We start from the raw sequence: 16554 nt of genomic DNA, 5'->3' as shown, positions 1-16554 counted from the left end.
CTTGACCCAGTGGAGAGTTGGGATTTGAACCTCTCTGATGCCAAATCCACTTTCTTTCCATTAGGCACACTGTGTCCACTGACATGCACCCCTAGGGAGAGCCTGTTTCTGGAAGTGCCTAGGGCCATGACTTACCCAGCGTACTGATAATAAAGTCAGCAAATGTGCCAACACATATGGGGCCGCTACCCTTTACAAGCTGTGTCAGGCTCTGAAGGAACAAAGGTGACCACATAAATCTTACCGTGTTTCCCTGAAAATAAGACCTAGCCAGACAGTCAGCTCTAATGCGTCTTTTGGAGCAAAAATTAATATAAGACCCAGTATATTATTATTATATTATATTATATTATATTATATTATATTATATTATATTATATTATAGACGTGGTCTTATAGTAAAATAAGACCGGGTCTTATATTAATTTTTGCTCCAAAAGACACATTAGAGCTGATTGTCTGCCTAAGTCTTATTTTTGCGGAAACACGGTATGAGCTTTCTAAGTGACTTCCTTGCAACAGCTCCTAAAACTCTCTCTTGCTATTTGGATGCCATCTAATCTAGAGAAAGTCAATTAACATCAATCCAGAGCCTACTCTATTTCTTGGACTTGACATACGTCAGTTCACAATAACCCTTTCATATGGGTTTTATTATCCCCATTTAACAGAAGAAGAAACAAATGCTTAGAAGGAGTGGGTATCTTGCCTACAGCCACACAGCTACATGGTAAAAACACAATCTCCTCCCAGGTCTGTCCAAACACAAAGCCCTTACCTTTCCATTTCATCCCTGCTTCTCAAAGATCGGGTTTATCACTGCACATAGGCATTCTTTTTATAAATTCAGCCCCCTCTCCCATCCTTGCTAATCTAGTACAATCTCCTATTCCTCTTTAGAAGCACTGGTTGTTACAAACGATTTTTTAGAATTTCAAATCTGCCTTCTTCCTTGTAATTTTTACCATGTGTTCTTGTTCTTCCCTGGAAAACAACACACACACACATACAGACACACACACAGACACACACACACACACACACACAGACACACACAGACACACACCTCCTCTCCTCTTCATTTATGTATTTATTTATCAGATATTGACTTCAGACATTGTTTTACAAGGCACTGTGTCAACCAAGCCTTTGAATATCTGAACATAGTATAATAGCTATAGCATCTCCCTGCTTAGTCTTCTTCAGGTTAAACCGGAGACCTGTCACCTCCAAGCCTTTCAACCATTTCCCATGTCATGATTTCAAGATTCTTCTTGATGATGCTCCTAGGAGCAAATGCTAATTTTCAATATATTTCTTAAAATGACCAGAATTTATTACAGTAATTCAAGCATGATTTGAACAGCTCGGCTTACAACAAGACTAGATATTATAATTCCGAGGATGCAGCCTAACATTTCATTAAACTTACAGCCTATTAAGTTTGCACTCATTCAAACTCCCAGGGCTTTTTCACGGTACTGGAGCCAAGGCGAATCTTTCCCAATGAATGCTTGTGTAACGGAGTTTTTTGGATCTCAAACAGATGTGCCACACAGCTGTCATGTGCTGTGAAATGTCTGCCGAGTACATCGTTAGGCACGTATAAGAGCTAAATTCACCAACCAACAACCCTTGTGCAGTTACTTAGCTGGATTACACAGACAGCTGATGCCCTCTCTGCCCTGGGTAACTTTGTGAAGCAATCTTAAAATAATTACAAACTTTTCATTGTGCCTTTCTCAGTCAGAAAAAATGTTTTGCTGGTAATAGTTAACTTCAGAAGGACAGTTCATGATCTATTTATTTAGAGCAATATTTAAAACCTAGACAACCTTGTCATTATGTTTTACCATCTCCTACTCCTTCTGTCCTTTCTCCCTCAAAGCTCTACTCTGAAAGAACTGTGTTCTTCCTCTAAATTCACAGACTTCCTTGGAGATGCCTTATAGTTCCAGCATAGGAGGTCTTCAGCCAGCATCTCCACTCTGGAACTTGCCCGACAGGTTAGAAACTTATTGGCAGTCTACCTTCCTCTCTCTCAAATGGGTTTCTGTTAAAGCTAGGGGTTATGCTAGCTGGAGTGAGAGGACCCAGGGGCCTCCTGTCTGTCGAGTGTATTGGCTTCCTGTGTTTGCTTTATGTAAGAATTCCATGAAGACACTAGCTCCAGCCTTGTCTGCAGGAGTTTGAAGTTACCAAGCTGCGCTCAGCTCAACACTTGGCTGCATTGCACTTAGCTCAATATTGAGTCTTCCAAACACTCACACCCAGAGGATGCGAGGAGACAGTTTGCCCTTTTGTCCGGAATGATCCTGTTTGTCACTGATGCATTTGCAACATGGTCTCTCTCAGATCATCTCCCACATTGAGACTAACTTCCCTAAAAACAATTATTACTCATTCTCACTACAGGGGAAAAAAAACAAACCAAAAAAATCTTTGTTATTTCAAAATTCCAGAACATTCCTGCAACTGAGCTGAACAAAATGGGCCTCATATAGTCTGTGCCTGGTCTTTTTTATTCTGTGACCAATTTCTGGCCAACCACTACCATGGGCACAGCGGTTGCCAAACGGCACTGTCAGACGAGGGATAAGGCAACAAGGAGCAGGGAGATTCTGCCAAAAGGGCGAAAGGGCAGCAGTCACCCCAGCCAATTATAGCCACCCAGGAATGACGCCTATTGTAGTCAGCGTTTCCACTTAAGTGTTTAAAGAAGACAGAAGTCTGGCAATCTACTGATTTTTAAATGTTGGCCAAAAAAAAATTTTTTTTTTAATTTATTTTTTAAATGAAGCTGGGCACATCTTTGCATTTGATTCCTGCAAACAGGAAGGAAGCACATCTCATGCTTTAGAAAAAGGAAAAAGAAAGGCCTCGTATATGGCACAGGGCCTGGTCCATAGCAGGCATCTAATGCGTTTTTAATGAACAAATGAATGAATGTTTTCTGGAACTTCAGGAAACTCCTAGGTGTGTTTCTACCACTTAAAGGAGTCCAGGTGTCCTCACGTATTCTGGATGTGCCTTAGAAATACAAATACCAATATTGAGCAGTCATGCTCTTCCTCCAACCAACTGAGTTCTCTGAGGGGATGTTTTTCTCCACAGAAGCCCAGTCTAGAAAACAGCCTTTCTTGGTAACTTATAATACAATGATTTGATTAAGATTAATAAACCTAAATATAAGCCTGTAATAACCTTTTAAAACAGGAGGAAATTCTAACAATGTTTTTTACTATACTTTCCTTTCCTTTCCATTTAACCTTATTCACTCTTATGTCTAGAACTTTTTTGATTTTTATTCTGTAATCTACTTGCTATTCTGGGCCAGCAGCAAATTTCATGAATGTGTTCCCTAGTTTCCAGGGAGGCTTGACACAAAAGCCAGTGATGGAAGTGTACAGATGGGGGTCTTGAACATGTCCCTTTTATCAATATCCATTCATTCAACAAATATACATTGAGCATCTACTATGTGCCAAGCTGTTCTAAGCACTGGGGATAAAGCAGTAAACAAAACCAAGAGATGGCCCAGTCTTCTTCGAGTTTTCATGGGAGTTAGAGGGAAAGAAAATAAACAAGTAACAGAGAGAGAATATTGGGATAGTGATACTTGATGAGGAGAAATACATAAAGCAGAAAGGAAATAGAAAGTTAGGGGGAGATAAAGTGAGTAAGAAGAAAGGGCTGAAAAGTGCCATGTGCTGGTTTACTGTTTCCTTTCTATTTTGATATAGGTTTGCTCACGACCTTTGTCCATTTATCTACTGGGCACCATGTTTTTCTTATAAATTATCATGAATTATTTACATAACAAACATATCACACTATTTGCCTATCATGTTGCTGCAGGTTTTCTTTTGCACCTCCTGATAAGGTCCCTTTCTCTACCTTATTGATAGATTTTATTTCACGGATACTTACACCTTTCCCCCTTCCTTCTCCTGCCCTTAATCAATGACATGCACATTGATTTTGTTTATTTAATAAATATCACTTCACACCTAACAGGGAGGCTGCACTGGGTGCTTGGACACTGGGGCTTCATAAAGAAGCAAGACTTCAAAAAGGGGATTTGCCCGTGTTTTATCGTGTCCAATAAGATATTTAAAAATATATATTTGCTTAATACATATTGGGCTTTGTCAAACACTCATCACATTATCCACGTTTTCCTCATTTCACCATGGACAGGGATGGGTCCAGGACTTGGCCTTCAGATATCAATGCATCAGAAAACACAGAAACAAATCAGACTCAAACTCTGAACAGACCTGAAGCCTTATAAGTTCTAGGAATCAAGTTCAATCTTTCACTGAACTCTGTATTGTAGGTGCCAGGTCCCATCCATTATTCTCATGTGACTATTCATTTGTACTATTTCCAAACTAGGGACCTCTCTTCAAGGTTTTATCCTATCCTCTGTCTCCTCACTCCAACGCCCTGAAATCATTGTCTGGGTTACAGCTAAAGGAAGGAGAGTCACCTAGTTTACCTCAAGCCTCCCATTAGCATATCTAAAACCGAGTCATTTTACTCCGATTTTTACTTATTTTTTTCCTCCTAGTAAAGCTTGGGTGGTAATTGTGTCTGACTGTGCTGTATGCTGCTTCTTTGGCATTTAGGTATTTATTATAATAATAACTATAATAGCACACTGACCCTCAAGGTGCTTCTTAGAGAAGCCCGCCTGGCAGCCAGACACAGGCGGATCCGCCCACCACCCTCCACACTCCTCCCCTGCACCCCCACCCCAGACGCAGGTCCAAGTTGCTAGAATCCCTCTGCAAACAATGGAGCAAGGTGTGCGGAATCCCTGGGGCTCCTTCACACTCCCACCCTCTACTCAAACACACACTATTCCAACAGGTCGGGACAGGAAGCACCGGGGCAAAGGCTGTTTCCAAGCTGCATCCTTAGGAGAATGGAAGGAAACCAAAAATATTTCCTCGGGTTGTACTTGGGGCAAGGCCTTGGAATAATCACCGTCAGGGACTGCAGTTCACCCAGACCTCGTTTTAAATTTCCCATAGGAAACACTTGCAAGCGATTACGAGAATGTTTAACCATTTGGCATTGATCTGATCATTTGTGCTTAAGCAGGTCCTCTTTGTATTGTTCTAAACTTAAAAACACGTGCTCTTTTCACCAAGGTGATCTAAATGCCATCTTCATACAATTAATGCAACTATCATGTTTTCAGTGCTCTAACGGTAACAACGAAATTAAAAAGCCAAACAGTTTTCAAAGCCCTGCAGAGCTGGCCCTGCTGACCTCTGCAACTTCATCTCACGCCTCTTTCCCTCTCTTGTTCCCTGGGCTCCAATACGCAGACCTTCCAAAGTATCTGGGGCGCCCCAAGCTCTTCCCCACCCCCGGGGCCCTTAGGCTTGCTATTTCCTTTGCCTCAGGCACTACGGGCTCCCACCTTCCCTAAATCCACTTAGCAACCAGAGTGATCTTTTTAAGAGCATAAGTCAGGTTGTATACGGTTCCTGCTGATAACCCTTCAACAGCTTTTCCCTTCTGAGTGTCCGCAGGACTTCATCCCCCGCAATGATGAATGGTGGGGTGATACCCCACCCCGCAAGTATCACTTTCTATCCTGTGTCATCATTATTTGTGTACATGACTTACTTCCTCTATGGCATTTCATATGTTTACATCCCCACAGGACCTCACACAGGGCTTGGGACAGTGACTGTGGATGGATGAATGAATGAGAAAATGGATGGATGGAGGGAGGGAAAGAGGGCGGGAAGAAGGAAGGAAGTCTGACTCTAAACAATGCCAAATAAGAACCTGAACATACAGAACTCTCCCGGGGACCCAACATGAAATTTTATCAACACAATATACCAAGTTTTCATTGTCTACATGTATGTTTCAACCAAAAAACCTCCATGGTGAGATGGGAACAGAAAGAATTGTAAGAGGAACATGGTACTTTGAGTTAGAGGGAGCGTCTGAGCCTTTCTTTCGGGTTGCTGCTCACATCGGATGAACTATTTCGACACAGGCTTGCCTGCCCATCTGTGATCTGTCAGCCTGGAGCTGCAAAGTCGGTCTGCCTGCCATCTCAGTGGGCAGCAAGCCTAGGACTGCGCGGGAGGAGGGGCAAGGCAAGGAGGCAGGCTTGAGACCGTGAGATCAGTTTGCAGTGATCAGGCAGCCTCGACAGGTAGTGCACTTGGCTGCTGTGTGGGACGATCTCAGGAGCTAGGAATTTGAGCTTCATGTTTGAACCTGACAGTGTGTGCTGCTATTACGTAGAGCTTTGCTGTTCTCACTTCCATTTCGGCTGCCTAGCACACTAATACTGATTCAGTTAAAGAGCAGCATGTTTATAAAATAAGCTACCTGTAATCCCCTGTGGATGAGTCCAAGCATAAACCCTTTGGAGATGGCACTCAGTTCTCTTCCTTATTTAGAGCAAAGGTGTGTGCCCTGGCTTCCTTTCTAGCATTTTGTGCCCTCATTCCCTTTCTGAGACATTGCATGTTTTTCTCTCTCTCCTTTTTGCACCTCTCTTCCTTTGGATACCGTGGTATCATACTGTCAGGTATCTTCTTGGCTTCTGACCTTGTCCCCCACCCCCACCCAAGTCTTGGCAGTCTCCTCTCCTTACCCCAACTCTAAATGCTGGTGTTCCTCGAGGCTCCTGGACCTCCTGGACCTCCGTTACTTCTCATTCTAGAACTCTCTCATCCAGGGGCTTTAATAACCACGATAAGCGTTGATGTGCCAAAATTTTTCGCTAGCCCAGACTTCATTCTCAATTTTAGATCCATGCCCAGCCAACCACTTTACAGTTCCAACTCGTTGTCTCCAAAGCTCTTTATACAAAACATGTAAAACCAAACTCGTGACTGTCATTCCTTCAAATCAGAAAGCTGGAAGTTATCTTTACAGGTTCTCCATTGTTCTCACCTGCCTATATTCTATTCAACACCATGTTTTATTGATATGACCCACTAAATAGCTCAAGTCCGTCCAAGTCTATCTTTACTGTGGCCACTCTAAACCAAACCTCAATCACACCTTGCCTGCAATATCTTCCTAACTGAATTCCCTGCAACTTCTCTTACCTCCCTCCACTCAGTGGTCAGAAAACCTGACCAAAATACAAATTTTACCAATACCTCTCTGCTTAAAACTCTCTGATGCCTTTCCTTTACTGATAGGATAAAGACCAGAATTTCTTAACATTGCTTACAAACACATCCATGGTCTAATCCTATCTACTTTCCACCCCAATTTCATATAACACTCCCCACTGGGACATCTTCACCTCTCTCCCATTCATTTCATTTACACTTCTTTTTGTCTTTACTGCCTCTGCTATTTTACGTTCTTGCTTTGTAAAGGAGAAGCATCATGGCAGGGAGAGGTAAGTTGGAGCTAGCAATTCTCATCACCTTCCTCTAGTTCGTTTGTTCAAAGAAGTTACACTGAAAATTAAATCTTGATGTATCTTATTGGATATCATTCCCTTTCTCTGAGTCAAAGAACTGGCCTCATGTAAACTGATAACCCTTTTATGCTCAAAGAGGAATTGTCACCTCCATGTAAATAGCCAGACTGAAAATGGTGAATAAAATTACAGTTGTGAATAGTAATATTCACTTAAAAAAAATAAAAACCTGGCAAACGCTTTTTTCCCCAAATACAAACAGCTATTGAAATTGGCCTTTAAGTAGCAATCTATTCTAATGTACTGTAAAGTATTTTTAGAAATACTCAAATTGCACATTACTTATGAGGTCTAAGGCAAGATACCCCTGACATCTATCAGTTTGGTATCGAAAACACTGGAAGCAATCACCTCATTTGCAAAAATCAAAGTCTCCGTACCGGGGTGATCACTTCGTAAGTTATGTAAAGTCTAATCACCTTGCTGCATACCTGAAACTAATATAATATTGCTTGTAAACTGGAATCGAAATTTTCTAAGTAAATAAATTAAAATTTCAAAAAATCAAAGTCTCCAAATCTGAGCTACTCCAGATGACAAGATGAGTATTTTTATTATATTACACTTACCTGTGATGATGACAATTCTCATAAGTATTTCCTAGTTTTGAAACCTCCTACGTGAGAGTTTCCCCAGCTTTAATATGCTTCTTAGATTGGGTGAACACTTTAAAACAAAATCTAAACATATCATCGTTGAAACTGATCTTGAATTTTATGGTTTAATGTGTGAACGTCTGCTTCCAGCTTTATCTTTTTAACATATGTCACAATATGTCTTCTAACTAGAATTAAGAAAACTGAAATGGCACTCCCCTCACTAAGAATCTTTCAACTGAATTCAGTTTTCTCCCCCATAGTTTTCAGCCAAAGCAGCCAGAACCACTGGTGCCACATCCTGCCTGATCCATTTGTTTCCCAAGACATGTAAATACCCAAGCCACGTAAGTAATGTTGCAACGTGAAGTGCTCAGAGCAGAGAGACAACAGAGACCAGTGTTCTAATTCCACCGGCCACTTTGAATGATAAAATATGCGCAAGTCGTTTCAACTCTAAATAGCCCGAAGTTATCAAGAGCCAGTGCAACTGAGATCACCACATTTTTGAAAGAATCTGGCTTCAAAGGAGTCACCTATTTTCGCTCAGTTTATAGCACATTTTATTATAACCTAGACTTAGAAAAGGCACATGTGGACTTAGGCAATTCAATCTAGTGAAGACGACACTGGGAGACCCCACCTGGAGATGTCTTCCCCTAACTCCCCACCAGGGCCCAGGCAGCCAGTGAGGACAGGAAAAGAAAGTCCCAGTGAACAAGGAGGTTGGGGACGCCAATTTTTGTCTGACTAGCAAAGGATTTGAGGGCCCAGGAGGAGGCTGAGAGCTCAGTCTGAATGAATTCAAAGGTGAAAGGGAAGAGAAGTGCAGGACAAAAGAGATGAAGGAGAGACTCCCTTGCTCTGGCACCTGGCACTTGTAAGGGCTCTACTCCAAGACAGCTGGTGTCAGCTGCAGTATGGAGACTCAGCAGTGTTCACGGTAAGGATTCTATATGACAGTACTACCCACATGTAACCCCACACCCTTCTTACCAAGGAAACAGCGCTTTCTATTTTTCTATGAGATCATCTATAAAGAAAAACATTCCAACACAGAAGGCACATTTGACTGTTATTCAAAGAGCCCAGTGTTCATGGACCATTTCCTACATGGTCCAGCAAAAGGTGTCATATGCCCGTTTAAGAAGCAGCTGAAGTAAAGAAAATTAGAGAGTCTAGGACAGCTAGAGGTGACACCAAAATGAGGACCAAAAGTACAGAAATCATGTATGAGGCATCTGAATTTTAAAAAAGGAAATTCTGATTTGTACTGAAATGCTTTTCGGAGTATATATTACATGTGGTTTTTCAATCATTTCCATTTGTGTTTTGTTGGCTCCTTAAAAAGAAAGTTACCTAATAATTCTGCCTCTTTAAACCTCTTACAAACACTATATTTTTGTACAAGGAGATTAGCCATGATATTTTGCCATCGCCATATCCTTTCACAAAGATACACACATTTAGGCATGTGCATGCTGACTCTGCACCATTGTGATGAGAAATGGTCTTTAGAATAATAGGAATCCCCTTTTACCGAAAGCAAAATAGGTAGTGATTTGAAACAGCAGTCAATATGCGTAAAGCTTCCAAGGTCAATGTTCTGACTGAAACGGAGCCCATCCTGAAAGACTCCCACTAATACCAGTGGTCTCTACCCGGGAGAGAAAAATAACCTCTGGACACACATATGCCTCTATAGATTCAAATGTCAGCAGTCATTGAAGAAAAATGACTGACTGGTAAACCTGAAAGGCTTATCCCTCAACTGTCTTTTTTTTTTTTTTTTTAACTGAGCCACTTGGTCAATTCCCAGCTATATGAAAATCTGACAATAGAGTCGAACCAAAAAAAGGAAAAAAAGAGAGAGAGAGAGAAAACTTGGTCATTTGAAATCGGTTCTCTTGTCCGTGCCCCACAAACTAGAGTTTGCGCTTCTTTTTAACCTGTTGTTCTCACATTTTTGAAGGAGCAGCCACTATATTGGCTCACATGCACAAATAGAAACTTGTGAATGGACAAAACATAGATGTCCCAGCTAGAGACATAAGGGATACTCTTAACAATAGGTCGAGATTCCATCAAGTCTGACAATTAATTGAAATGAAAATTCTTAGTAAGAATGAGAAATAAGCCAAGGAGGTAGCTTGCTAAAGTACAATACACTAGCCACTGAAATCTGGTCCTGCTACTAACTGCATGGGTCTTGTCAAGGCAATTGCTTTTCTGTGCCTCCATATTCCCACTAATATATGAGGAGGACACGCGCTGGAACCCAGCTCTGCTATAATCAGCTGTGAGAATTTGTAATTACTTTACCTCCCTGTGTGTCATTTTCCTCATCTATAAAATGAGAGGCTCTTGTAGAGAACCCCCAAGGTCCATTCTCCTTTAATTCTATGATGCTGCCATAAGCCAAGAACGTGGTGAAACGTGCAAACCTTTTTATAAGAAATGCCCCACACAAATGCAGCTGAAGATTTGTACAATTTCTCCCATGTTTAAGTTAGTGTGGGAAATGATTTGGCTGCAATTTAACATTTTTAGAATGTGACGATCCATACTCACACAATAAATAAAAATAAAATCTGGGGGGAAAAAAGCTGGAATTCTGTAAGAATTCTCCATCTCTCCTCTGATACAGCAGAAAGGGAGGACTCAAGCCCTGGCACTGACTGGTGTCGGAGGAAGAACCATTCTTTTCTTCTTGCCTAATTGTAACGTAAGGAGCCCATGTTTGTTGGGGAGAGCACATACACAGACATACAGTCACCCCCAGACACAGAAAGACTTAGCTTTTGGCTTTGGATAGAATTCAAATATTACATCATGTATCTAGAGGTTATATTAGAACACAGCTCAGTCGTGATTCGGTAATCTACCAGGTCTAATTTGTGACTAAATTAGAATATTCCAGAATCTGTGAGGCTCCTATTTCAATACTGGCCTGTAATAGACGATTCAAGTCTCATCCTTACCAATTTCTCTAGGGAATGGAAAACAACAACAACAAACATGTCAATACCATTGAGCCACTAAAAACGTAAATGGGAAAACTGTTCCCAGGAGTGACACCTTAATTTCACGCTCCTGACTTTCCCATGAACACTGATCACAAATCAACATTCTTCCTCACCTTCTTGAACGAGCAGAGCTAAACCAGTGGCTGGCTACCCTCAGTTCAGGACGTCCAGAATTTAAGCCGACATAGAAATTTCCAGCTTACACTCCAACCCAACTCAATCCTCCTGGTTATTGTACACACTTGAACATAAGGTAAAGGTTTTTATTTTTCAATTTTTTTTTTTCTCTCCGGGAAAAAAAAAAGGTCCCATTTAAGTCTTTTCAAAAATCTCTTGGGGGCAGCTGGTTAGCTCAGTTGGTTAGAGGATGGTGCTCTTCACAACAAGGTTGCCGGTTCAATCCCCACATGGGCCACTGGGAGCTGCGCCCTCCACAACTAGATTGAAACTACTACTTGACTTGGAACTGATGGGTCCTGGAAAAACACACTTAAATAAATAAAAAGTTAAAAAAAAAATCTCTTATATCATAGGACACTTTCTCAAATACTTTATTTTAATAGTAAAGTGTTGTTTGGGGAAGACACGTGAACTTGAAATAACCTCATTCAATGTTTTGGATACCTATCCGTAAGAAAGAGGCCCAGGTATCGAACACAATTCTCATAATTTTTCATTATCTCACAATTGCCAGTTCTGAAAGTTATAAATAAGCCTTTTAAGATTATTATGCTGTGAAGCTCCCAATGTGTGCTTAAGGACAATTTTTAAATGTTTTGAAAATGGTGTACTTTCCAGTGACGGCATCAAAAACAGACTTAAACAGAGCTGTATCTCAAGCCACCTAGTTCGAAGAGAAGAAGAAACTGTATTAAAGTGGCTTTAGAAATGCTAAAGATGAATGGGAAGAATCTGAATATAATTACTTCATGAAATGTGAATGAATTAACCAATAATTCTAAGTTATTATTTTATAAATTATGTGACTTGAAATGTTTGTGTAACTAATTTACTAAATTGAACATAAAGAGACATGTGAGACTGCATCTATATTGCTAAATGTTTTCATAATCAAGTTGGCCAAAACCCCCCTGTTTTGGGTGAGTGGGGGTGCAGATCTTCCCACTGAGAAGTGAGAGACCACCTTCTGTGGGGTCACCTTCCAAAGGGCAGCACATTTGCTGACTCTGTATGTGATAAGGTCTGGTTGGCAAAAGGCAAGGGGAAGAAATGATACGAAATCCAAAGTTGAAAGTCCAATCTGCTTTGGGTTCCTTCTCAGGTATTCTACTTGTTTTACCGGGTAAAACTTAGGGTTCACTTCACCTTTTTGAGCTAATTCAAGGAGCCTTCAAAAATGTTACCCTTTGAAACTCAGAAGTCAGCATCCTGGCATTCAGGACCAGCAGGCCAGCTAATGAGATAACTATAACGTTGCACATATAGGGAGTGCTTACCAGGCACTGTGCAAAGTGCTTTATATGTAACCATCGCAACCAGTTATTACCCTCATCTTAGAGTCGAGGAAACTGAATAACAGCAGCAGTAGCTTGCCTAAATCCCACAACTGGTAAATGGGGGAGCCAGGATTTGAACCTACACAGTATTACTTCAGAGCCTGCTCTCTTATGCATGATGCTATGCCACTTTAAAAATTTAAGTAAGACTCTATGAGAGAATATAAACCTTTCCAGAGGTCCTTTCCACTGTCGATAGCACCTGTTTTTCAGCACCAGCCCATGGGAGAAACCACATTAGTGATCTATAATAATCTTGGATTCTGAGCTCACCAGTCTAGAACAATTGCTTCAAAACTTACCTGACGGCTGAATCCAACAGTGGTGTCACATTTCAGTCCTCATCTTTGTATCTTTATATTTTATAGGTGAATACCATTGATTACACCTACATTGTTGAAACTCTGGTTAACTCTCTGGCTAACAAACACCCCTCTTTCTTCACTCTCCTCTGACTTCGATGCTCGTATTTCCTGATTTCCTTCATTGTTCCTCTAACTCCTTGGTAAGTGCTGAGGTTTCTTTCACCTCTATGTCCCAGGTAGTCTCCTCTACTGTCAAAGCTTTGCTTTCCACCTTTGGGCTCCTAACTTTATATTTCAAACTTTTCTTCTAAACTTCAAAACTAGGGTTCCAGTTGTTCACTGGGACGGTGGGACACCTTCATTCTCATCTCAAATTCAACAGGTCCCCACAGGTACTTCCTCCCTCTTCTTCACGGCTCAACCTTGCCCCCAAATCTGATCCTTCTTTTATCGTCCTCATTTCCGTTAATGGCATCACTGTCCAACCATTCACACAAACCTGAAGCCTTGGACTCATGTTAGACTCATCCCTGTTTCTCATTATTTTCCCTTACTTGTATTCCTAACACACACACACTCATTGGATCACCAATTTTTTTCGATTTTACCTTCTAAATGTCTCTATAACTTGTTTCCTCTTTGCTATTTCCACCACCGTGATGAAAGCTTTCATCCTCTCCCACTTGGATTATTGCAATGGCCGCTTATCGGCGTCTCCCAGCTCAACTCCATCTTCTAAACCCTGGAGTGGGTGATCCTTCTAAAACACGAATCGGACCACGCCCAGCCCTGCTTCTAAACCACCTGTAATTCTTCTGTGCCGACAGGGCACTCTCCTAACCGCACAACCTGGCACGTACGGCTCTCCACAACCGGATTCTTGGCTACACTGCTATCTTCTCTAGCTCCTTCTCCAGTCATACCTCCCCATGTGAACTACGGCCCAGACCACTGGACCTAGAGGCCACCTTCTCTCAAGCCACCTGTGAGCTCCTAAAGGGGAGTTCTTATCTTCCGCACTGATCTCCGGTCAGCTGAGTTCACGACACCCGTGCTGTCAGCTTCAGACTTTGTAAAGAAGTGGTGCTAGGCATCTTAAGGCATTTTTACAATCATCACTCATCCTTTCAACAGCTCTACAAGATTACACAGTACTATTGCCTCCATTCAACAGGTGAAGAAGCAGACTCCAAGCAACTGAGGAGCCTGAAAGGTTACTTATAAGGAACCAGTAAGTGAATGAGGCACAATTTGAAGCCAGGTCAGACTGACTCTAAAACCTGTGCTTTAGCTGAGACCAACCCTGAAAATCTCACTGATTACATCTAACACCATAATTTTGCCTGCAAGGAAACAACCAAGAAGCGACGTCCTTGTTTTAGACTCTCATGTGTGTAACCCACAAGACACACAAATGTGGGTCACTTTGGAAGGTGGTAGGTACCATAATTTCAGTCCAACTTCCAGCAGCCCTTGAATGGATAAGCAGGTGTGCTCTATCTACCCCGACACCAAACTTTTCACACTTTTATTGGACCCCAAACTGAAGCTCTTTGAGAAGGAGCTTAATATGTCAAAGTGGTCCATCTCCGAGGGCGGGTATGTCTGGAAACGGGCCTGAACACTGTTTCTGACTTAGTGGTCTAGATGGAATGCTCAGTACTGGGCCTCCATGAGAAGAAGTGAGAGTCTGATTTTATTAAACGATTGATAACATCCTACATATTGACTTCTGTTAAATAATGCTAACACACACACCCCCTCAATGACAGCCAAGGGGGACATTGCTTCAATAATTACCCAATATGTAAAACATGTACCTTGTTCCCCTATTACTTTTGCAATGTGACCCCCAAAGTTGCAGCCTAAGATCCCCCAAGTCAAGTTCCATCCTTGTTGCTGCCCACACTGTGGCTTTGCACAAATCTATTTCCATTTTTTCATTTTTTTAAGCCAAGGGATTCTAGTAGTTGATCTATAAGCAGTCCCTTTGAATTCTACTATTCAGAGACTGTCCTTACTTTTAGGATGTATTTCACTCGGTTAAGACTCTCCTAACTCTAAGGGAACCTAACCTACGTGATCATTTTGGTGAAAAGTTTTTAAAATGGTAGTCACAATGGTGTGTTGACAGTTAATTCTGAGACTATTTTAAAAACAGAAAAGGACTGTATCAATGCGTTCAAACACATGCTAAAATATTCATGTCATTCAAATGCAATTCAGGCCAGCAGTACCCAGACTGCACGGTAGTCAATGGACTATCTAAGATGACCCCATATGCATGTGTGTCTGTCTTTACATTGTGGACGTGTACACATTGCACATGTGTGAAAATGGGTCTCGAACATATTGAAATGATTATTTCAAATGCCATCAGGTGCAAGGAAGCAATATAAACCTGAAATTTCAGGGTAATTACACAGGCAAACATCATCGGTAAAACTAAGTGACAAGGAAAACACCCGTTATGTGTTGTCCTAGCTGACACATGCGTACAGTAAACAGTTGCTAGGCTCTCAGAAAGTTTTGTTTATATCAGCTGATCTTCTCATGACATAACAGTCATTGGGTGCCCTAGCTAAGATCAAACGATCTATGACATACATTCCCAATACATGTCTGCTAAATGAATACCATGTGAAAATACCACAAAAAGTCATGTTATATAAAATAAAGCATGGTTAAGACTGTTAAGGCTGATTTGCCACTCCAAAGATGAAATGGAATTCCAGAAGGATTTTTGAAGAGGTTCATTTCCAATCTTGGTGGTGTTCACAATCACAGAAAACATTCCCACCAAAATCCCAGCAATAAAAACACACAATGGGAAAAGCGTTTATACACCGACATATTACTGATCCAACAAGGGCCCCTGGATCAAAAAAAGCACTCAAGAAACATTGTTCAAGTAAGGAAAACCCTGGTTTGGCACACCTACTGGCTTTGCATTTTTAAAGCAGACAGCTTTCTATAGTTGTATTTGTCTTACTCAAACCTCATCTCTGGAAAAGCCCCAGATGGGGGAGAGAAAGAAGGTGCTCTAAAGACGTTTTGGACAAAGTGAATATCCTCGGAGGTGTGTTCAGCCATCACGGTCTGCACAGAAAGGCCAGTTCACAGCCCCGGGCTGTGACGTTTTCTCCTGGAAGCCGACTCACCTTCTCTCCTGGAGGTGGCCCGGGCAGCAGGCAGGAGCAGCGAGAAGCAGAAGCAGCAGCTCAGCCAGAGCGCGGGCATGGCCAGGCGGGGCCGGCGGGGCCGGCGGGGCCGGGCGGCAGGCGCACCGTCCGCTGCTGCAGGGGTCGTGGCCGGGCACCTGGCAGCTGGTGGTTCTCACTCTGCGCTCCGCTGTGCCTTCCTTTTCCTCGATCAGGTGGTTTTATCGACTCTTCTACCTGACTCAGTCCTGACAGGAAGAGAGCCTGTGTTTCAGGGTGTGACTCACCTGTGAATAAGGAGGACCCAGCCCTCGGGAGGCAGACAAACAGCACACACCGAGCTGTAAAGGCGCTCACCCCAGCCCCGGGCTCCCCCCTCGCAAACACCTGGCCCGGCCAAGGGTGTGGTGCAGAGGCTGCCTGCAGCCCAGGAAGCCTGCAGGAATGTGCCAGACCCCACAGAGCCCTC

General features: G+C 42.1%; 1 protein-coding gene across 1 annotated transcript in view; it reads right to left on the bottom strand.

Annotated features, from left to right (window-relative positions):
* The window catches only part of LAMC2 (laminin subunit gamma 2), a 52706-nt gene extending 36373 nt beyond the window's left edge, over window positions 1-16333 (bottom strand). The window contains exon 1 of the mRNA XM_033091943.1: window positions 16086-16333. Within this exon, the coding sequence (XP_032947834.1) occupies window positions 16086-16164 (79 nt within the window). The 5' untranslated portion in view covers window positions 16165-16333. The remainder of the gene's footprint in view (window positions 1-16085) is intronic.
* Window positions 16334-16554: the final 221 nt, after the last annotated feature.

Source organism: Rhinolophus ferrumequinum, chromosome 22 (assembly GCF_004115265.2).
Source record: "Rhinolophus ferrumequinum isolate MPI-CBG mRhiFer1 chromosome 22, mRhiFer1_v1.p, whole genome shotgun sequence".
Taxonomy (NCBI): domain Eukaryota; kingdom Metazoa; phylum Chordata; class Mammalia; order Chiroptera; family Rhinolophidae; genus Rhinolophus; species Rhinolophus ferrumequinum.
Note: the sequence above shows the minus strand (reverse complement) of the source record. Positions and strands in the feature narration are given on the sequence as shown.